This window comes from Hoplias malabaricus, chromosome 3 (assembly GCF_029633855.1).
Source record: "Hoplias malabaricus isolate fHopMal1 chromosome 3, fHopMal1.hap1, whole genome shotgun sequence".
In the NCBI taxonomy this organism is placed as follows: Eukaryota; Metazoa; Chordata; class Actinopteri; order Characiformes; family Erythrinidae; genus Hoplias; species Hoplias malabaricus.
In genome coordinates, this window is record NC_089802.1 from 75034628 (window position 1) to 75058592 (window position 23965).

The 23965-nt window shown below is 43.9% G+C and overlaps 1 protein-coding gene across 3 annotated transcripts; it reads left to right on the forward strand.

Moving 5' to 3' along the window:
• Positions 1-755: 755 nt before the first annotated feature.
• Positions 756-23611, forward strand: mgat3b (beta-1,4-mannosyl-glycoprotein 4-beta-N-acetylglucosaminyltransferase b). 3 transcript variants are annotated; one of them, XM_066662892.1, is made up of 7 exons: positions 756-844; positions 2132-2194; positions 3128-3170; positions 3336-3448; positions 10238-10610; positions 11411-12852; positions 12988-23611. In XM_066662892.1, exons 5-7 carry the CDS (start codon positions 10239-10241, stop codon positions 13034-13036), a joined length of 1863 nt encoding a protein of 620 aa, XP_066518989.1. In that variant the 5' UTR covers positions 756-844; positions 2132-2194; positions 3128-3170; positions 3336-3448; position 10238; the 3' UTR covers positions 13037-23611. The 3 variants fall into 3 exon arrangements, with proteins under 3 accessions (XP_066518989.1, XP_066518988.1, XP_066518987.1); XM_066662891.1 differs by lacking the exon at positions 3128-3170; XM_066662890.1 differs by lacking the exons at positions 3128-3170; positions 3336-3448.
• The last annotated feature ends 354 nt before the right edge of the window (positions 23612-23965 follow it).

The following is a 23965-nucleotide window of genomic DNA, read 5'->3' on the forward strand; positions in this document are numbered from 1 at the left end:
TGTGTAGATCTCCTGACTGAAAACAAGTGACAGTCCACTACAGAGAAGAAATATTCACAGATTTGAATGCACAATTTCTACAATTTTATGAATTGAATGTTATTTATTGGAAATAAAGAAGACATTAGTGAACTCAGGGACTGATCACAAACACTGTAATTCATCCCATTACTGCATTAGTTCCACTGCTCCTCACCCCACGGCTGGGGGATGTATAGCCCCTTCACCGACACTTGACACTGGGCTCATGTGCAGTCTGCTGTACTCACATGCTTTGTCCATGAAGATTATTCAAGTTTGAGATAAAAACAAATTGTGGATATTTAAGTGTATAATAATACAGCAGCTGTGTGAACTTTGAGCTTGGGTGTGTCAGGAATATATCACATTGTGGGGACCTGTAACTTGTTTATACTCTCATATTTCGTGGACTTCTCTTCCTTGTGGGGACCTTATTATAATTTAAGGTGAAAACATGGACGTTTAAGCAGTGTCCCTACAATTCACAGAAACAAGACGGTATGTGCTTTCTCTCTCGTTCTCTGGTACTCACACACACAATAAACCTTGTTTAATATTGTCATTACTATTTAGTCCTGGCTCGTGCAAACAGAGGCCGGCTTTTTAAACCCGCTTTGTCTTTAGTTGTGAGACGACGTTAGAGTTTCGTGTTTTTGAGTCTTCCCAGAATCCTCTCGCGCGTGCTTCGGCCGTTGTTATAAGGCCAGCTGTGTTGCGAGCCTATGACGTAGATAACGTGAACCAGGTAAGTGCTGTGGCGGTGCTGTTAGATGCGGCCGCGGCACTAAAGCGGTGTGTGGGGAGGGTGGAGATGTGTGTACAGGTAGGCCTGTGTGAGTGAGACCCCCGTGTTTTCAGACACGTATCTGACGAGTGAGTTCACTGTGTTTAACGCGAGGGCGCAGAGTTAGAGGGAGTTTAAAACTGCCGCGTAAAACTATCCAACGGCTGAATAATGACGCTGCTTTTTGTACTTAAAAGTGCAACGTAGAACGTCTGTTTTTATAGGGTGACCAGACGTCCTTTTTTACCCGGACAGGTTCTCTTTTTAAGACTTAAAAATATGTCCGGGCGGAATTTCACAAACGTCCGGCATTTTGTTTTTCTAGAGCTTACATAGAACTTCGAGAAGTTTCTTTCACAAACTAGTCCCGCCCTCCCCTACTCCGATTGGTTCGCTTGAGTGAGAAGATGGCGTGGTGAAGTAGCATAAAATCTTCTGATTGGACGGTCTGACTGTAGAGCTATCGTTATTGATCAATAACCTTCTCTGTAAACACTTAATTGGTCAGTCTGCACGTCAGTAGTCCTTGTTTACGTCAGGCAAAGCTCATGTACCGACCCTCATCTCGAGCAGCTATGCCGAAACGTAAATGTAAGTTCTCGGATGAATTAGAAAAAGAAATACCCATGTTTTGTGTAGCAAATAAAGGTGTAAAACCTTAAAGCACACATCGGCTCAGCTAAACATACAACGGCAGCGAGGGGCGTGTTTTCTTTTTCACCCCATCTCAGATCTGGTCACTCTAGTTTTTCAGAGGCGTTACTAGGATGTCTTTGGGTGGGCATTAGGATGTTTGGATAGGGTTGGGGAGACTAATTCAGTTTGTCAAAGGGGTTGGGGTGAGGGAGGATTAGAGCAATGCCCACCCGTAGGGGTGTGTGTGTGTGTGTGTGTGTGTGTGTGTGTGTGGAGACCTGCTTCTCCCCCAGGTACTGACTATCCACGTTAATGGAAATATTAAAACTAAACTACACACAATTATTGAGTTCTGCTCACAAACATTCCTGGTTGTGGTTGGAAGGATGTTAATAGTAAAGTCCATAATATAAAGGAAATTCACAATTGGAAAAACTTTATTTAAAATAAATTCATGTTATCGAATACAGAGTTAAAGAGTGTTTCTTTAAAATACAATCAGCTTCTATCACTTTGTATATTTATGGAAATAAGCATGTGATTTATCTGTTTAAATGAAAATGCTAGTTAAAGAGCAAATAATATTATGTTGAAATATCTTTAATAAATACTGGAAATGCAGCTGTAAGATCTCAACATCTCAAGTCATTTTTAACACCTTATTCTCTGCTGTTTTGCCCCTGCTCCCAGCCATCTGCCACTCGGCTGGGCGGAGCAGTGCGGACGCTGGGTGTCTGAAGGCATGGATAAAACGTAAGTAGTGTGTTAAATACTGGTGGGTGAAATATAATAATACTGCAGTACCATAATCCTTATAGGAAAATCAGTTCACTCACTTATTTCCACTCGTACAAGACCAGACCCATCTCTTTCAATGACAAGACACTTACTAACTCAAAGCTGAAAGAACTTATTAAATCACCCGTGATGTCTAACCAAAAACTGCACAAATAATTGGCAGCATTTAATTTGGCAGCAAATCTGGTACAATAAATAGTTTCTCAGCTTGTTCCAGCTACTGTGCATCTCACACACCACCCGACTCATCCCAACGGTGTTATGTGATACTCCATCACTCCAGAGAACACGGTCTTACTCCACATCTTGAGGAAGTTAAAGACTCAGAGTTTAGTTCATGAAGTAAATGCCGGTTTTGGTCAGAAACATAGAGTTAGACTGGCACCTTTTTCTTAAATCATCAGCTCCAAGTTCAAGACCGTGACAGGCCTGAGCCGGAGCGGAGCTTTAGTTACTTGTAGCTCTTCCTCTCCACTGCTCGAGCTGAAAAGCCTCTAGGAGAAAGTCTCGCTGAGACTCGTCAGTCTGAGGCTGTAACGATTGTCTTCCTTCAGATACACCACTCACTCGCACTGCAGTCTGGGATATAATGACACACCTGGGGACTCACCAGAACACGAGCTCTGTACCGTGTGACTGAGAGAGAGAGAGTTTGCAAGTGTTTATGGCAAAGAAAGAGGCTTTTTTTGCTGAGTGTGTGTGTTAGCGTGTGAATGTGACAGAAAAAGACACACCTGATTGGCCACCAGCATGACCGCAGTTAATAAGAAAACCTGCTCTCAGATATGACTCAGCAGAAAAGAAGCCACCATTTTGTGTGTGTGTGTGTGAGACTCTTTCATTTCAAGTCAAAACAACAATGAAGTGCACTCTTACTTTGTTCAACAGATATCTTCCAGGACATTAGATCTACACACACAAGGAAGGGGAAGTCAGTATAAAACAAGTAGAAGAACCACCAAAAATGATTAAAGAATAGAGAGAAGATGGGACAGATAAGCAGTCCTTTTATCTTTGAGAGAGTGGAATCAGCTTCAAGCATGAAATGAACGAATTAAAGGAACACTGTGTAATATTTGTACTTTAAATTCCGCAGCTTCAAAATGATTGTGAGGCTCCACTGAGCTGTAACGAAGAGAACAGAGCCTCTGTCATTTCTACTGTGGACTCAGCACTGCAGAAACTCCACTACGTACATACCGGAGGAGGGTAGGAAACCACATGCCCCCCCCCACCCCCCCTTCTCTGATTTCAGTACAGTTCTGTAAATACAAATTACACTAGGGGGAGTCCCAAGAGCACAAACCCAAATCTTATCGATTGTTAGTTTAATGAACGTTTGTGTTGCCTCTGTCCATTTTCCCACATCTTTGAGTCTGAAAAAGCACTTTACAAAGCCAGGGCCATGCTGTTGATACTGACATTGTCGGTTACCTGTTTTTCTCTAGGTTATATAATAAATCCTGGATGTTTTTATAAGTACACGCATTCACAACTCACAAAAATTGGATTTAACCAAGCACTGCCCTCCAAACAAAGCTGAGAGAGTTGTTGAAATAATTCCATGAAGTGCTGAAGAAATGCTTGGATGCCTCAATGAACTCGTTAGTTTAGATCATTCAGGACCTGCTGTGTGTATTGTAGATATTGCCTTCTAGCTTCATTCAGCTCTGGAACAGAGTGGATTTCTGTCTTTGTCGGGTTCAGCCGTGTTAGTCGGAGATTTCCGTCTCCTGAGCAGTTCTTCTATTGTATACACCGAGAACTCTGAGGAGATCTTTTCCTCCTGGAGCAGCTTTGCTGAATTATTGATGAGGGCATTTAGGTGACTGGGAGGATTGTAGAACTCTATTTCAGAGAAGGGGAGATTTGTTCTGTATGGCTCTGGGAGACACACTGCAGGACCACACACACACACACACACACACACATATATCTCTGCGTGAGGCCCAGCTGTGAGAAATCCTCTCCTCCCTGTCCGGCACACCTCCATTATTGATGAGTACGTTTGCTCGGCAGCCCTTTCCTCACCTCACCTTTTCTTCTCTCCATCTTCCTACACCTCCTTCGCTCCCAGGAACCTTTCCGCTCCTGCCCTCGTTCATCTTCTTTTCTGCTCGCCGTCCTTCCTCCTCCCCTCGTTTAGTCCTTTTGTATTATTCAGTGAGTCTGCACCCTGCGCTGATGTCCGTCTGTCTGCCGCCGCTCCGGGGTGTGAAGTAACAAGGGGCTGAAACCAGAGAACGCCAACAGAACCCTGTAATGGATCCAGAGGACCGAAAGCACACTTCAAAGCCAGGATCCCGGTGTGTGGTCTGTTCAAGCGTAGTGGTCCAGAGTCAGGGTTACTTAGGACTTTGGCATTTGTTGGGGAGTGTGAAGTAATGCGGGATCTTTGAGTCAGAGAACTAGCACCGGTACCGATAGCAGAAGAGGATGAGATTTCTGAGAAGCAATAATTCCTGCTAATCTTGAATTTAATTATCTGTTTGTTTCACAAACATATGGTGCTTTTCCATTTCATGGTAACTACTCGACTCGGCTCTACTCAGCCTTTTTGCTTTTCTAGGAGCTGTGTTAATTTCACAATGAATACACAATAAGTAAACGATGTTATCAATGCCGTTGTTGAGGTTTCCAAAGCTTGCGTTTCCAGTTAGAGATGGTGTTTTGTGACATCACTAGCTTCATTTCAGGGGCAAGTTTTTTGTAAAATTTAAATGTTTCATCGCCATTTGCTGTTCTCCAGTCAGTTTAGGTGCTCAAAATCGGTCTAATGTTTTCACAAAGCCTCAGTGTTTTGTACATGAACAAAAAACAAACTGGCTCGGTCTGGTATGCTAGTCTCTCTGCTCATGGCAGAGGCATCTGGAGTATATTTAGACAATGGAGAGGACTCCAAACATTGAAAAACACGAACCAAAATCTGCTATTTGACTTATTTTTGCTGTTTTCCACTTAAGGAGGAAATGTCTCCAAACTTAGGAGACTGCTAATTACTTTACCGAAGGTGCTACAAAACTTAACAACTCGAGTTACAAATGCGTTTCTATAGTAATTCAAACAGAGAATAAAAACGTACAAACAAGTTATACTTCAGCTGCGTACAAACAACTCAAACACACCATTCCACCTTAAAACATGCGCAGCTTAGAACCCCCCCCCCTCCCCCGTCATCATAGATGTTCCTTTTAATAACTCATCCCACCACCCAGAATGCTTTGCGTGTTGGCTTTTTAGAAATCACCCCTTATTCTACTTTTTCATCCATCCTTTCCGTTTAAAAAGTGCTGTTGCATCAACCCAAATAAGGAACCGAAAGTCTCAAGGAGCATTTGAACGGTAGAGTCTGTGTCGTCCCCCCACCCCCGGTTTCCCTGTCCCACCAAATATCTCAGTGTGATGTTGTGGGACAGCTGCTGATCCAGTGGCCTTCAACATGGAGGTCCTTAATGAAGTCTGACACTGAAGCCAATAGTCATGCAGGACTGCCTCTGATTGAGATGATTGTTAAGAAGACAATCAATACCCTGATTCCATTGTGGGCGTCTTTTTTTGTTGATTAGGCACACAGCCCATCATCGTCTGGTCTCACTTAAAGAGGCAGAGGACGCTTGGAGTTCTGGCCTTCCTACCCTTGGTCCTGGAGAGCTCTTGTCTTGCATATTTTCTGCTTCCCTTGATCTCGCAAAAATCAGCCAGTAAGCCTTTCTAGAGCTGCAGGGGTTTGATGAAATGGGCATATATTAATGCATCAGCCTGAGACAGATGTTTGATTTGGCTGGTCGTTGAATCTAATATTGAAGGAACCGAAGAGCAGGGAGGTTTGGGGATGCAGCACGTTTTATTCCCCTTAGGGAAATGGATGAGCAGTTTTGGAGTTAGGTGCCTTGCTCAAGACCAGTTCAGTCCTGGATGAATTTACAGTTGAATCCCTGAATTTTATTATATTATTTTTGAGGTAAATGTAATATTCCTGTGATAAGTGTTTGTGTCAATGTCACCAGATATGTACCAACAAAAAAACACGTATTGGCAACATCTTGGAATTTCCATTATAAGTGCATCTAGGGTGAGGCTACCAGAGTTGGGAAACACACTTCAGCAATGTGGTTTAGAGATCGAGGGCTCGGAGGACGTAGGAAGGACGCGATGGACGTTCTCTGTGTGCAGAGTAGGCGAAAACGGCGAAACCCCAGCTCCTGCTGCGCTCTGCTGATGGCCTGTTGATGTAAGTGTTGGGTAACTGATATCGGAGAGGTCGAAGTTTGCACGTCCACAGAGAGCACTGTTCATCCCTGCATCCATAAATAAATCCCAGCTATTTCAGGAGCATTCCGCCACCCACCAGGGGCCATTGTCTGAGGGCGAGGTCCGTGACCCAGTTTCCCTGAAAAAAAAAAAAAGCCTCTTACGCTCAGCGAATGGGTTTGTTCCGTTTGGAGGACGTGTGATATTTTTCCAGCACTGGAACCGGCATGGCACATTGAAATGTTCTGGCTTTTTAGTTGGGAATTCACGGAATTTGTTATTTGCAGAATCCCAGTGTTCGTATGTGACCTATCTGCAGTGCCGTCCACTCAGGGAGTTGCCCTGAACGAGGCCGAGTGTGTGTGGGAGGCTCACAGTGGGACAACAGTGTTTTGTTTGTTTTTGTTGAAGAAGTTTATTGTGCTAAGCCCAGTTCTGGCTGCCGGTTGGGCCCCCCGCCCACTACTTCCCTTGCAGCTCCCATGGTTACCCACAATGCTATTCTTGTTGATTTCTGCCTTGCACCCCCCCTGCTGTCATGACTGCTAGACAGAGCTTCATTAGGAGCAGTGCGCCCCAAATACGCGCCAAAATCAGTGTCATTGCATCACGTTCCACCCTCAACCCATCCACCCCTTCAGTGCACGACTGTCCAGTCACTGCTTGGCCAGTCACCGCGGGCGGTTTGCTCTTGCGCTAACTCGCCCCCAGCGAGAGCTCTGTTTATCAATGGTGAATTTGCCAAAGCATACGCTCCAAATATTTGGCTAGTTAATTCAACTGGCTCCCGGTTTGGTGTGTCCACAGCCTTCTGGCCAGTCCTGGGATTGTATGTTTCTTAGGTTGGTATTAGTCCAAGCTGCTCTAAAAACAAACAAACTGGTGGGGGAAGATGCACAGGCTTGATTGTTGGTGATTTGTCCCTGTGAAAACGGATTTGTGCGGCTCTGAAGCCATGGGTTTGTCAGCAATTTGTGATGTTCCTTGCCCTGGTTGTGAACCCCGGGAGCTTGGCAGCTTTGAGAACTCTGGGGCTTTCCACAAGTCCTGTCGGGGACAGCGTCAGAAAAAACACACCATGCACTTTAGGGTCTTAGGGGATCAAATACTTACAGTTGAAATGCATATCTAAGAGATGTTTTGTATCCCATTTGAATACGACTCTTAAGGCAGAGGAATGTTTAAATAGGTCTCGCTAAGCCTTTACTTCAGTAGTTAATCGTAACTGTTAGAACTAAGGCTTCAATTTGGGTCAAAACAAAAATTCTACTGCTATGGCGCCCATTTCTAATATGGCAAAGGTGGATTGCAAAAATTACTACTGTGCATTTATTCATGTGTTTGTTTGTTTAATTAATAAATCCATACGATGATGAGAACATCTGGAAACAAACTTTGTTCTCCACACTCACTCACAACACAGCTACCATTTTAGGGGGAATTTTATTTTATTAAGCTTTATTTATGTTTTTATATTTATTGTAAGTATATGTAATTTTTATAAGTAGCACATTAATTGAGAAGATAATATACAGGAGGTCCTCGGGTTAACCCAGTCCCGAGTTACGATGTTTCGTGGTTACGACACATCTCCCATTTACTGTATAAAGCCTTGTTTCGACTTAAGTGGTTTTGCGTCGTAAACGTCGTAACGTGAACTTCGTATTTGGTGTGCGCTGCGCGGCGGAAGAATACACGGTTACGCGGCTCGGGACCGAGGAGGATAGGTGTGAGGATAGGATAAGTGCTTACATTATGTTATTTACGTACAGTATGTACGTATGTTCCGACTTACACCGAAAATCGGTTTACGACGCGACGTAGGAACGGATCAACGTCGTAATTTAAATAATAATAATAATAAACACAGGTGCCTTAGAGTTTTGCACAGTACTGTAAAACATTTTTCAGTCTACTGTAGTAACATTGGTATTTTATTTTTATTATAAAGGGTTAACCTTGGTGTCAGGTGATACATTTTTGGCTGCTTATAGACCCCTGAATGAGGAGAGTGTGTTCTCTTCATAAGTGCAGAAAAGACAGGTCTAACCAATGTGAAGGCTCTCCCCTTGCTTGTATCTGCCTAGTAACCACAGAGAACACTTCCTGATTGGACAGTTTCCTGTCGGGCATTTTAATAACTTTATCCAACCGAAAATTAAGAGTAAATTAACAGTGCTTCTTGATACTCACAAATACAAGAAGAATGATGTCACTGTCAAATAAAACTGACATGTATTTTTAGTTTCAATCGTTCATTCACCTCTAAAGGCCTGGAAAGTCCTGAAAGTTCCCCACTGCTAAATTGGCTCACGGACCATGGGTGTAATGCAATTCTGAGGAGTTTCACATTAGCCCTGCTGTGGTTGCGGTGTAAGGCTGTACCTGACCGGATCTGACCAGATCCACAGCTTGATAAGAAAGTAGGAGGACCCTCAGAGCAAGCGGTTCTCTGCCTTCAGAAGGCAAAAATATGAGTGTTCTCCACCTACCACAAAGATCATCAGACGCAACAGGCTGAGTAACACTTAACACTCACTGTTACCATCTCTCTCTCTCTCTCTCTCTCTCTCTCTCTCTCTTTTCACTGAGGTGCCTGTGGTCATCAAAGCCCTCCTTGTATCTGTTATTGTAGTCAGAGCAATTATTATAATAACCCTATTAACCCCGATAATTATTTGAGCGCTCTTTTATTGTCTTTGTATATTTTTTTTTTATTCAGCTGTGTATTTAAGGTGCTGAAGGCTTTTCCTTCAGTTCGCACATGCCCTGTCACATCCAGAGCTGAGAGAGAGAGAGAGAAAAGGCATTTTTTATTCATACTGTCATGAATTTTCATTCTTTCCTCTCTCACCCTCTCCCAGGCCTTAAACACCATCCCTGCTGTTACTGTGCACAGAGACAGGGCCGGAAGGAAGGAAGAATGAAAGAGAGAGGGAAAGTGAGCAGGGAGAAGTAGAATGGGTCAGAGGGAATAAAGCTGGATTACAAAAACTGAAAGAAACAGGAAATCAAGACTCAGGAGAAAACCCAGAGTAGAAATAAAGGCCAATAAAACATTTGTTTTTCACTCTCACTTTCTTTCTCTCTCTCTCTCTCTCTCTCTCTCTCTCTCTCTCTCTCTCTCCCCCCTCTCTCTCCTATTGACAGACAGTTACTACAGTTGCGGCCAAGCCAGAAAGCTTTTTGACAAGTGCAGGATGGGTCACATCACAGTCACAAAGCTTGTTTTGGAGTTTCATTCTTTGACTTCTTATACATCTCTCTCTCTCTCTTTCTCTCTCTCTCTTCCTGTTTCTCCTTCTTTCTTTTTTCTTTTCATTCCCTTCTCTTTTCCTGCTGCAGCAGATCCCTGTTATGAAATATACAACCTCTCTAGCTATAGCTGCAAAATGGAGTGCCATGGGCTGCAGGCCAGAGCAACTTGACATTCAGCCTGTGTACCAGACGCTATTACGGTCAGATTGGGTGCCTCTGCCACTGTCTGGTTTTCATGCTTAAGGTGGACTGCAGTCGATATAGTAGATGAAGATGAATGAGGTGTTTGGAAGCAAGAGAGCTGACCTTAAATGATGAGTATGAGTTTTAAGAAAGGCAAGGGAGTTAAAAAATGTGGGCAAGTGCACAATCGCCATGGCACTCACTCGTGTCGCTGAAACAAGTCGAGCATTATTTGGCACAAAGCCTCAAAAGTTAAGAAAAAAGTACATCCCTCTAACTCTCTTCACCCTCTGTCTTGTATTTCAGGATGAAAATGCGACGTCATAGGGTATTCTTGCTTTGCACCGTGGGGCTATGTGTCATCTCCTTCCTTCATTACTACAAGGCCCTGCACTACGTCTCTCTGCTACGAGAGCTCTCAGCTCCATACCCCAACATCAAGTCCTTTATCATGGTGACAGGCTTCTTCTGGAGAGAGAGGGCCACCCCGCTGACCAGTGCCTCCCCAGAGGAAGCGCCTCCACCAGCCTTGAGACCGTCTGACCTAAGGCCTCGGGCTGGGGATGGGGCCAGGGGAATAGTAGAAGCCCTGGAACTTGAAAGGGCAGGGGAACCCAAAGCTCCACAGCCATGGGTGAAACCTGAAGAACCACAACACAAGGATGTGGACCCTGCTGAGGTAGAGGGAGTTTTTTGTCTTTGTGAAAACTGTTAGTTTTTATTTAAATTGGTTTAAATCACAAGCCTTGTGTTCTCTTATTTATTGATTTCAGTATTTGTGGTTTGATTTGGTATTTGGAAGAGAGATAATGGAACATATGCATATAATATTAATATATATGGTCATATATGAATATTATGACCACCTACTTGTTTCTAAATTCGCTGTCCATTCTTATCAGCGTCACTTTTACCCTGTTCTTCAATGCACCCACAGAGAAGGTATGATTTGGCTGGTACAAGTGGATCAGAAACAGCAGTGCTACTGGAGTTTTGATATTCCTTTAGGGTCACTGCTGGACTGAATATAGTCGGCAAACCAAAAGCCATGCCTGTGTCCACCGATGAAGGACTAGAAGACGACCAACCAATGAGCTACTGTCTCTGACTTTACATCTACGAGGTGGGCCAATGAGGTAGGAGTGTCTCACAGAGTGGATAGTGAATTGACACAGCGTTTAAGACTTCAGCGGCACTGCTGTGTCTGATCCACTCGTACCAGCACAACACACACTAACATGCCACCACCGTTAACCAAGTCATACCTGCTCTGTGGTGGTCATTGGGGGTCTTGACCATGGAAGAACAGAGTGAAAGGGGGCTCTTGTACAGAATTGTTCCTGTTTGGTTAGTGGAGCTGAGAGAATGGATAGCGTTGGTCATAATACTCTGATATGCCTGTGTATATTAACTTTTATTATATATAACTTCTGTGCAGTTTATAAAGGAATGTAGGTTAACACATCTTTTCATTGGCAGAACGAGAACGTGAGGCTGATGGTGTGGGATCCCAGCAGCCCAGCACGGCAGAGACCAGACTTCCCAGCTTGGCAGAGGCCGAAACTTCCCAACATAGAGGTCAAACAGGGACACAAGCGTGCGTCAAATCTGGACCCCTTGAGATTTCTGGGTGATTTACACAAGCGTACTTTCACACTCCTGGAGGACCACACACCCTACTTTGTCCACACCAAAGCTGGAGCCCTGTGCTTCCGGCAGGGAACAGAAGTGGCACCTCCTAGGGATGAGGCTGGGACAGGTAAAGGCAGACCAACTATGGCAGGGACATTTCAAAGAAAGGTCTTGCAAGTTTCTGAGGACTTGACCATTGGGGGAAAAGCAGCGGAGGATTCAGGGGCCCCACGGGGGAAGCCCAAAAGGGGCAAACGGCTGGTGAAGTGTGTGTGCCGGCCAGGTTGGCACGGCCCATACTGTGGCGTGCCTACCATGGTGTACCACTCCAACTTGCCCACCAAGGAGAGGCTGATCCCTCGTGAGAAACCGCGTAGAGTCATCAACGCCATCAATGTCAACCATGAGTTTGACTTGCTTCATGTTCGTTTCCACGAGCTGGCCAGTTCTGTCGATCTCTTCTTGGTGTGCGAGTCCAACTTCACAGCGTACGGTGAGAGACGACCGCTCAGCTTTCTGCGACTGCTGCTCAACGGCACCTACGACTACGTGCGGCATAAGATCCTTTACGTGTTTCTGAACCACTTCCCTGAGGGTGGACGGCAGGACGGCTGGATCGCCGATGACTACCTGCGTACTTTCCTCACACGAGACGGCATGGCCCGAGTGCGAGGCTTGCGGCCAGACGACGTCTTCCTCATCAACGACGCAGACGAGATCCCCGCCCAGGAGGGTGTCCTCTTTCTCAAGCTGTTCGACGGCTGGACGGAACCTTTCGCCATTCATATGCGGAAGTCTCTGTACGGATTCTTCTGGAAGCAGCTCGGCTCCCTTGAGGTGGTTTCTGGATGCACAGTCGGGATGCTGAAGGAGGTTTACGATAATGATGGGATCCGGCTGCGCAGGCGCGACTACTACACCATGCCCGGGTTCCGGAAGTATGAGAATGACACGGGCCATATATTGGTGCAGTGGTCTCTGGGAAGCCCGTTCCACTTCGCCGGCTGGCACTGCTCCTGGTGCTTCACACCAGAGGGCATCCACCTCAAACTCGTTTCTGCTCAGAACGGGGACTTTCCCCGCTGGGGGGACTATGAAGACAAGCGTGACCTTAACTATATCCGGGAGCTGATCCGGACTGGGGGATGGTTTGACGGGTCTGTGCAGGAGTATCCCCCCTCAGACCCTAAAGAGCACATGTATGCCCCCAAGTACATGTTGGAAAATTACAAGCATTACCACTACCTGCTGGAGAACCCTTATGCCAAGCATTCTGTTCTGAGCGGAGGGTAAGGTGGAGACATGCTGTAGCCATAGATGGTTCGGATAATGAGGGGAGTGGGAAATAAAGGGTCCTGGGGCTGATATGAGGGGTGGGGTAACGACCTCTGCCTACATCCTTTTTCCCCTTTCTCTCTTTTTAGACCCGACCCCAAAGGTCGACCACCTCCATCCAGTCATTGGCAGATGTGAGTGGAATGAACCAAGGCAGTGGCCGAATCGAGCCTTGAGGAGGATCCTGTGGAGTTTTTGTTTTTGCTTCTGTTGCTGTTAATCAGTGAATATACAGAATCCTAGAGGCACTGTATCAGGCCGTCCATTTGTGTTGGGTTTGCTTCTCTCCATTCATTTGTGTTTGAGAAGGAGAGAAAGGAAGAGTGTAAAAGAGAGAATGCGGGAGATTGATTGGACTCGTGCACTCCAGTCTTGCTTGCACATTAAATATTGAGTAAGAAAAAAAATGAATGAATTATACAGATTAAGTTTCTTGTGGAAGCAAAACTGGAGGATTCACAAGGACTTATTTGCTCCTCAGCAGAACACACCAAATCTGTGTGTGTGTGTGTGAGAGAGAGAGAGAAAAAAGATGGCTTTTGGAGAGGCTGCGTGATGCAGGGAATCAGATGGGGGGATTACTGTACAAAGAGGGAACGAGATAGAAAAAGAGACTGTTCTAAATTTGGTCTGATTCAGCTGAAGCGTTAAGGTCCCCAGCTGCCGCAGGTCTGGAACAGGGGCACTGGAAAACACAGAAAGCATCGAGCATGCTCAAATGAACTTCTGTTTGCGTGATGTGCAGGAAATCGGTTGGAGTTTGTACTCTGCTCATGCAGAAAAGGTACAAATCTGCTGATAGGTGAAATATTTTATGGCATGGGATACAGATAGCAGGCCTGCAGGAGTCATACCTGACAGCTGATCAGATTGCAGTACACCCTCTGAACCAGCTTTTATTGCCTAGTGGCCAAAAGGAAGCTGTCTGGTTTTGGAGAAGTCAAGAAACACTTTACAGCTGGCGTAGGGAGCAGTCAGCAACTGAGTGAAGAGTCCGTTTCATACAGAGCTTCCGGGCTTGTGTCTGATTGCCAAAGTGAGTAGAGCATTATGCACTCAGGGTGCACTGGACTGGACACTGAAAAATGGCATTGGTTACCTCAGTAAAGAGCATAGCCTAACTGTCCAGCATACAGAGTAAACATGGAGAAGTTTGAGAGGAGAGGGGTGGAAGTGATGCGAAGGTAAAAGGTAGTAGAAGGGCAAAGAGGTGTGGTTACATGTTCCCTTCCCTGCATTTGATCTGAATAAATCATGACTAGAGAGAATGTCCAGCACAGCGAGAGACCATTTCAGGTCACGTGTCAAGGAACACTAAGTAAGATTTGGTATGTTCGCTCCTGAGCTCCCCCTACAGTTGCAGGGTATAATTCACTTTCACAGTGGTTTACTAACTAGGGCTGAACGATTTGGGGAAATAATTGCGATTTTTCTGTGCAATATTGCGATTGCGATTTAAATTGCAATTACTTACGACTTAACTTTCAAACCCATTTTAATCATCATCTTCCTACATGAAAGGTCCACAGATGAAATGCAGTTTTACTTTTATTTTTAAAGCCTATGAGTAACAAGATAAATAAGATATATTTGCACACGTTTAAAAGGAACATCAATAAACTTAACAGTAACATCAAATGTTTGTTTTTCCACATAAAGTACACAGTGAACTATAATTGTATTTAACAGTGAAACTTAAAGCTGAAATCAGCCAAACTTTTAAGTTTTATATATGAAGATGCATAAATTAATTTATTATAATAGTTTTTCACTGTAGGTATATAAAGATAAACAACACAAAATCACATTTTTGCATATAAAATCCAAAAATTATATTGTAGGAAAATAAATGTTATTTGAATATATGGCTAGTCAGAAACAAGTGTTCACAGGTTTCTTGCCAAAAAGACAAGCATATCTACTTCATGTGGCTTCAGGCATGAACGCTGACATGTGATTTGAACCGACACTTACCGATCGCAAGGTGGAGTCTGTGGCCAAAACGCTGTAGCCTGGTCCACTCGTTCATTTCAGCTGCCTTAATCATGTTAGATGCGTTATCTGTGGTAATGCACACTTGCCCCTCTTCATTCAAACCCCAGCTGGCCAACGCATCTTTCAATCCATTTGCAATGTTCTCTCCCGCTCTGGTGTGGTTCAGCAGTTCGGCTCGAACACGTCTGTAGTTGTCGAGTAAAACTCCACATTTTTAGCTCCATTTCAACTCTATTCCTACACGAAGCATACAGTCCTGGTACAGCGACTCGGCTGAAGTATGTGCGTGAGGGCATCTGGTATCTCATATCAAGTGTTTGGAGAAGGTTTCGGAAGCCGTCTTTAGAGACTGTGAATTGGCACCATGTTTTTCGCCAAGTACTTCGCAATAGAGTCGGTTATCTCTCAGTGCCTTCGCGAACTTTTTTCATATGGAGTGATGCTTTCAAACACCTCTGTGACTGAGGTTTGCTTGGTTGTCATGTTAGGAAATTGTGCCGGTTGATGGCTGGACCTTTTAGACATACAATCATCATAGAGATGTCTGTGATTGTTTCTTTAAATGCTGATAAAGGTTTGTGGTGTTGCCTCGTGAGGTTAGCACGTACCTGCTTTTGACAAATGTCCGTTTTCCTGAAACCAAAGTACTGCCAAACACATGACGTTCTGTTTTTCTTTGGTATCAAGTCGTCCTCTGGACCTTGGGTCTCACTCTCTTGCACAGATGAAGCACTCATCTTTTCCACGAACTCTAGTGCTAAGCTGCTTTTTAAAAAAGGTGCCCCAGGCACAGCCCCTGCATAATTGGCAGCATTTGATTGGCTGGTTGCGCGTTTATTTTTATTGGATGATTATTCCCTTGTAAAACGTGCAGTCTATTGGCTAATTCAAATTGCAGCTCCCGCAATTCAAAAATCGCCTCCACTCAAATTGCGATTTCGATTTAAATACGATTAATCGTTCAGCACTATTACTAACCTCCTGCAAAAGTGGCAAATTGCAGTTTCTACAGTGCTGAGCCCAGCGTTAGAATGACAGGTCAGTGGAGCATCACGGTGATGAGCTTGAGCACATGTCCCTTGAGTTATTAGCCATGGCCTCAACCCACAACCTAGATTCCATCCTTGTACTTTTTAAATCACGGTCAAATCCAAGACATGTACAAACAAGCAAGTAAGTACTGTCCTGTCTCTGTCGTTTTCTCCATCTCTTTCTCACTTAACAACATAGGGCCTGTCCATACATGGCATTAGCAGCTGGGAGATCTGATCTGAATATGACAGGTAGATGTAGAGCTGGGCGCCTGTCATGTGCCGGGTATAAACCAGGTTGAGTTTATACGGTGCAGTGTGTTGTTTGTCCTAAGACTCCCACATATATTTCACCCTTGAAAAAGTGAACCACATCTGTGAATAGGTCTGTCCACTACTGACCTGATCAAGGCATATGCTAATGTCTGAACAGGGACACACAGATGTCTCAGGCAGCAGGGTTTTCACCTTCATGTTGTTTCATCATGGTAAGGAGTAAAAGCTGACGGCAGGATGTGGGAACAAACATAGGCAAAATGTTAGCGTTCAAATGAGGTCACAGGACTCAGTATGTGGGTGTGCATGTGTGAGAGAGAGGCTCCTGAGCAGCAAAACCTCAACTGAGTGCCAAGACGAATCAAGTAAGAAAAGGGAACCAAAAAGAGACACTTTTTTTTCTGTACGTTTTTTTTTTAGGGTCTTGTTTTTTTCTTTTTAACTCGAGATCTGTGCAAAGAGAAGTCCAAGGTCAGTGCTGTATTTCCTGATCCTGACTACGCGCTTCCCCTTTCTGTTAAACGTTCTCCCCACTCCCTTTCCTCGCCAGCTCCTTGAGGTTTCTCTGAGTGACAGGCCAAAAATAACCTCTCCCCCGTGTCAGAGGGATCTATTTCGCAAGTCTAGAGCTTTCCCCGATGTCGGCACATGCACACTGAAGGTTGAAGGCGCCTGATCAGCTCCTTGCTCGGCTGGCTGTGCTGATCTTTCAGCCGCAGTTTCCATGGCGATGCCCTACCCTGCCTGCAACGGCAGCCCATTACAAGTGGCAGGCAAAGCAAGAGAGAGAGAGAGACAGAAGATGGCTGTTTAGCGGCCTGTCTACCTCGCTGAAGCATTCGACTTGTTGGTTTTGCATCATATTCTTTCAGAATGTGGCACGTAACCTGTTCTCCACTGGTAGGAGGTCTCGGTGTCTCCTGTGTTGACGCAGTTTTCTGTTTCCTGGAGTGGGCGGGTTGCCCTGAGCTTGCGTTTAACGGCACGGCGAGGGGATTATAAAGAACCGTTTTACAGAGGCATCTAAAGCTTAGGCTCCAATGTTCTGTCACATCTGCCCGGGGTCGATGGGGAAGGGGGGGGGGGTGTTTCACACCACCGCAGTGTTTATAACTGTGATCCAGGATCTAACACACACATGCACTGGATTACTGTTGTGAACGCACAGCTGGAAATCCACTCTGTGTAGGAGCCCTGTCAGACAAGTGAGTCACCTCGGAACAGAGCACAAGTGCAAGAGCTGCTTTTTTTCACTCGAAAAGAATGAAACCCTTAGAGGGGAAATGTGTGTCTCTGTTCCAGCCGACGTGCCCGTATTAATCTTAAGAATTATCCAGTAACTACTACAGTTCAGTATTAATTCTGGTGCTAATTCGTAAGCCATGGGTCCCTTATTCAAAATCCATTAGCGTGACAAGTATTTTCTTTTTGTCAATATATAGTTCCTGTAGCGTATTGCAATCTGTCAGAATGAATGTGGGGCTAGGTGTAGTGTTCGTAAACTCATCTGAAAAGGAACCCCTGACTTATCCAGCACAAAACCTCTGGGTTTTGATCAAGTCCCCTTACTTGTTGAGTTTTCCTTCTCTGTAATTAAACGGACACCTATTCATGAACTCGTACATACAGAAGGCTATCAAAATTAGTCAGAAAACAGTAATCTGTTACTTCTAGCAGTTATCAATTACAAGTCTAAATGCTGTTAAACGTACTGTCCCTGTCCAACAAGGCCACAAAGTACTGAATAGCACCCTCTTGTGGCGCAGATCTTAAACATGAGTGAGTATGTGAATGAGTCAGTTACAAGTCAGTAATCGAGGTATTTTGCATCTAATTGTACATCAATTTTTATTCTACAGTTTAAATAAAAAGTTACAAAGAAGTTATGTTGAAACACTTTATTTGAATGATTTTGACTTGTTCTTTTGCATTGAGAAGGAGACCTTGCTCACATTCAGGACTGCATGCCTTACGTGTTAGTTTCCTTGTGGTTACTGGGTAGTTTGTTTTAGTTACTGGATAACGAGTTTGAAAATGAATAACTGAACAATGCAGCTGCAGTAAATGACTCGCCAATAATAAAGACACACATTGACTATCCCTTTAATTTTTGCAGCCCTATGATTCACATTTCAGTCTCCAAACTTATAACTTTCCAGGAGGATTTAAAAGCTTCAATTGTTCCTGGGGAGGGAGGTGTGGGTCTTAATTCCCTGATGTGTCCAGTTTGGGTTGCGCCCATTAAGACCGTGGAGTTTGTTGTGTTTCCTGTTCAGGGTGGGTTTCCTTGAGCTGGGGCCAAAATAATGAGGAATGACCGGCATGCCTTGCGTCCTTCAGATAGCATGATGGAGAGGGAGGTAGAGAAGGACTACTTCTTCGTTTAACAAATGACTGCACGCTTTAAGGTGCTGCGTTTAAATATGGCATCCTTTTTAATGGCCTTATGAATGATCCAATTATCTGACATCTTATTAAATAGCCAGGAGCACACAAGCCACAGAAATTACTTTTTATTTTCTCCTCCATAGTAAAGTGTTTTCACTGGGAAAAGGAAATGAAAAATGAATTTAGGAGAGAGTAACCCCTCCCATGCTTTGTAATTCCCACAAGCAGAGCCCTCTCTGAACCTTTAAGGGCCCCAGGCCACATACCGCCTCTGGAACCCTGCATGTGGTTGTACACAAAGAACAGAGCAGGAATGATGGCTTAGCACTCTATTGATTTCTAAAATAACTTTAAATTTTACTTGCATTAAACTGATGCGATTATTACAATGAAGTATGATTTAAATGTGCAGATGTTTGTATATGTTGCTTTGAGGCATCATTGCGTGACAGTGTAACGGGTTTCTTGCCGCATGATTCTAGATAAAAAAAAAATAACAGCCATTTTATTTATTCTTCACATTTTAGTATAATTGTAAAATGAAAATTTACACAAATATTCAGCGTCCAAGGCTTTGGTCCTTTAAAATGACTATATGAGTAGACTCTTATCTTGCAGTCTGTGAGGAGTGTGGTGTGTTCTCCCTGTGTCTGCGTGGGTTTCCTCCGGGTGACTGTCTGTGAGGAGTGTGGTGTGTTCTCCCTGTGTCTGCATGGGTTTCCTCCGGGTGACTGTCTGTGAGGAGTGTGTTGTGTTCTCACTGTGTCTGTGTGGGTTTCTTCCGGGTGACTGTCTGTGAGGAGTGTGGTGTGTTCTCCCTGTGTCTGCGTGGGTTTCCTCCGGGTGCTGCGGTTTCCGCCCACAGTCCAAAAACACACGTTGGTAGGTGGATTGGCAACTCAAAATTGTCTGTAGGTGTGAGTGTGTCTGTGTTGCCCTGTGAAGGACTGGCACCCAATGATTCCAGGTAGCCTCTGGACCCACCGTGACCCTGAACTGGAAAAGCGCTTACAGATAATGAATGAATGTTGCAGTGTTGCTTTTAGGCAACAGATCTCTCTCTCTCTCTCTCCATGTATTTCTGGTTTTGATGTTTTTGGATTATTGACAAATTGTTAAAACCACCTTCCATTTACAGTTTTCAAATATCACCTCGAACAGATAAAAAATAAATAAATAAATAACAACCAAACTGATCAAATAACAAATGTTTGTCTGCTCCAAGCTGCACCATAGACGTTTAATAATTTCCACCTGAAAATCCTTTCACCCGATCTGGAGTCTCCTCCTCATTATTAGCCCATTAGTCCGTTATTACAGCGATGTAAAAACAAAAATGGCTTTGTGCCCTGGGGCAACACCCTGCATTACCACATTAATTAACTAACTGACAAAGAAACAATGCAAGGGTCGTGTTGTTTTTCATTTTTTCTTTCTTTTTTTTTTTTTTGTCATTTTGAAAACTATTAAGGAATGTGGAATGCATTCATATTCGGGGCCCCCTGGTGGCCTGGGGGCACTAAGCCTCTGTTTTTACCCTTTACAGCAAGAAATCTCGTGATTTGAAGCAGGTTCTCTTTTGTTTGTTTAATGTAATCACTGCCTGGACGCCGTCGTGGGGTGAAGGAAAAACAGCTCGAGGCTTTTGGCCGCTGCCCAGATCTGTGGTCCGTCTCACTGACCAAAATCGCTTCGAAAATAACACTGAAAAAAAAAAAAGGGAGTTGCACTGAAGGCCCCCTTCTCTCGCTCGCCCTCTCTCTCTCTCTCGCCCCGCTCTCTGTCTCTGCAGAATGTCCTCTATTTTTGAGGCTGTTTTTTTTTTTTTTTTTTTTACTCTTTGTTGTTATTTGTTATGATTATAAAGCTGTTCGCTGTTGTAAATGTTCTTGTTGCTGTTTACATGAATTATCTAAGTTATTGCTGTCCTGTTTCTGGAATTTACAAAGGGAAATTGTATTACACAAAGAGAGAGGGGGGGGGGGGGGGGGGGGGCTGGAAGCATGATCTTTATCAGTCGGAGTGTTTTGTTATTTCTCTCTCTTTTTAATGGATACTCCAGCTGTATCATATTAAAAAACACACACACGGTCTCTAACCATCCAGCCAATGTCTTTCCAGAGACGTTTTTAATGATGTATTGTACACCTCGATCAGACATTACTGAAATATACCTGTATATGCACTTCTTTGTTTTATTTTTGTTTGTTTACCTGTGAATTTTAGGGCCTTCTCAAATCTATCAGGGATCTGGATCCAAACCTTACATCCCATAATGTTGCAGCTTATTTCAGTTCACTTCATCTTTCTGAAAGCGGGTTCTGTGGAAAAATCAGTTATTGTTTAAAGGGGAATTCCATCACGTTGTTGAAATCAGAGTGGTTTGGTGCTGGCTGCTCTGTGTGGGTGTGTGTGTGTTACATTGGTATTGGTAGTAACCAAGCGTCACAATGTCTGCAACAAAAACAGCCATTTTACTTACCCTCCACAATTAGTAATGAACCTAACCCCGTCTCTCTGCGTTTAGATAATGCCATACCCTCACTACACCGTTAACCAGCGGATTTTTTCAGGGAATATTTTGCCTTACAACATCCACGACCCCTGCCACTCATGCACTTTTTAATTACGATTGCCTGCCGCTCACTAAACTCACCCCTTTCTTACATGACGCTAAGAAAAACTCAACCTTTCCACACCTCTTCTACCCGTCTCCATAGAAATGAATGAGAGGCAAATGGAGATTAGTGCTGTAAAAGCAGCTTTTACAGTCATTAAATGTTTCGGACGTCTGGTCCCGTTCGCCGCCCCTGGAAATGACTCTGACTCAGCAGTCCTCTCAGGAACAGAGCGGTTCACATTAAGTCAGTGTGGAGAGCTTGGCTTAGGAATGAAATCAGCAAATCTGAAAAATTTGTTGGACTTCCCCTTTTAAATAATTTTCTAAGATAGAAGGAAAATTTGAATGGGAAATGAAGTGTGTGTGTTTTTGTTTGTGTCCAGGAGTCCATATGATGTGTCAGAGCAGATCAAAGGCAGTGTTGATGCTTATGTACTGAACAGCAGATGGACGGACACACACACACACACACACACAGAGAGGGAGAGCAAGCCGAGGCTGAATTTAAAATAAGTTAGCGTCCCTTTTCATCTGCGACCATCACATAATGGCAGATGTTCTTTCAGCTGAACCTTAGTTTTACAGGGTCATTAGTCAAGGAGCTGCTGACCGAGAGAGAGAGAGAATGTAGTGTCTAATATAAGCCAGTTACAGTTGATTTCCTTTATTTTTATTTTTTTCATGCAATCAATCAAAATACAAAGACACCTCTGGGATTATAAGCAAAATAAAAGTCTTAGTTTTTTGTTGTTATTTTATCCATGCGCAGCTGTGATGTCTCTGCAGTTCCTTTAATGGCAGCTTCACTTTTTTTATTTATATTATTTTTAAAATTACTCTCATTTCCTTTTGCTCCAGCCATTTTTAAAGAGCCCATGTCCTTCATTTTTTTTGTCCTCCATTTGTTCCCGCTGAAGTCTACAGTTATGACGTTTGATGCAGCAAAACCAGCCACATTTCCACAAGCTCACTTCATCCCATATCATTACGCAAGCGTTATCTCCTGTGTCTCCAAGAATTACGTATGTAAATGACTCCTGCTCTGATTGGTTACACTGTTTTGAGCTTCAAAAGCAGCCTGGGCTGAAACACACCTCATAACTATAGAATGAATGGGTGTGGCAAAGGTTTATGTAGATGTGTTGTTTTTTGTGACATCACAAACAAACTTGAATTTAGATGAAGGAAAACTATTTTTTTCCAGTGATATGGGCCCTTTAATTGGGGCAATTATAACGTCATCTCATTGTCTTTGCCACATTTCAGATCTGATTTGAGATCACTCGGGTCAAGATGTGTCCATCTTCATATAGAAGTGTGATGCCTGACACTTGCCACTAGAGGGCAATAGATGCCTCAGATAAACCTATATCTGCTCTGCATTCCTTAACCCCATTTACACTGTGTTCAAAGTGTATAGACACCTCTGAAAATTCTTGATCTCAGCTACTTTACAGTTCATCCACGCTGTGGACGTGTGTTCAGTTGTGCACAGCTTGAATAATCTCCACAGAAAAGCATGAAACAAAATCGGTGAAGCAGCTGCATATGAATTTAATGTCACCATGCTCAGGGGTAAAAAGGACCCCCCCAACGTTGGATCAGTCATCCTAGAGTAGGAGCTGCCCTTATTATCATTAGGGAAGTGGTAGAAGCATGTGTCCACAAACTTTTGGCCATATGTTGTAGACCTGCAACATCCAGAAGCGGGTTGCCAGATATAGGCGTTAGTTGCCATTTCCGTTGAGCACTATTGATTCAACAGAGTCACTTACTGATTTCCAGAACGTAAAAAGAATGAAAGCTGAATGGGAACCAAGGCCTAAAATGCTAGGAAGCCATTACTGTCAGTGAAGAGTAAATGTGTAATTATTGAAAATGAATGTAGACACTGAGAACAAATATTCAGAGGCGTCTGAAAACTGTCCCTTTCTTCTTTGCACTCTTCTGCAATGTTCTGGTCATGCAAAATGGTTTTAGTGTGTCTGTCTACAGGACTGTTGTTGTCCAGGTAGGACGTGGTCGAACATGCTGCCTGTAACACTGTGTGTGGGAAGGGTGTCAATGTATTTTCTGGGTCTTGGCATCCCCCTGTCCTCCTCACATTCAAATACTGGCCCATTCAGGGTTGTGACGACTTCACTAAAACATCCTCCCCTGCAGAGGGAGAGAGAAGGGGGAAAGCTGATGTATTTATGAGAATGAGAGGAAGAGGGCCATGGTTTTCAAGCAGAAGCAAATATTTTTCCCCTCCTCTGTTGGTATAATGAAAGATTGTACATTTCTGAATTAATAATAATAAAAAGAAAGCCTTTTTTTGTTCTGTATATGAATGGCTCTATGTTAACCTGACCAGAAAAAAATAATGAATTCTATGACAAAGAAACTATAATAAATTAATTTTAAAATTGTTCAATCACTGGGTTCATTATTTCAAAGAAAAATAAAGTAAACGACTTTTATGTGCATTCATTCATTCATTCATACACCTTTCCTCCTGTGAGGAAATTGGAGCACCCAGAGGAAACCCATACAGTCACTAGGAGAACACACCACACTCCTCACAGACAGTCACCTGGAGGAAACCCATACAGTCACTAGGAGAACACACCACACTCCTCACAGACAGTCACCTGGAGGAAACCCATACAGACACGGAGAACACACCACACCTCACAGACAGTCACCCGGAGGAAACCCATGCAGACACAGGGAGAACACACCACACTCCTCACAGACAGTCACCCAGAGGAAACC

Coding starts and splice junctions, on each gene's coding strand:
- mgat3b (XM_066662890.1), top strand. Junction 10,611..11,410: donor AGGATGTGGACCCTGCTGAG/GTAGAGGGAGTT, acceptor TTTCATTGGCAG/AACGAGAACGTGAGGCTGAT. Junction 12,853..12,987: donor CATTCTGTTCTGAGCGGAGG/GTAAGGTGGAGA, acceptor CTCTCTTTTTAG/ACCCGACCCCAAAGGTCGAC.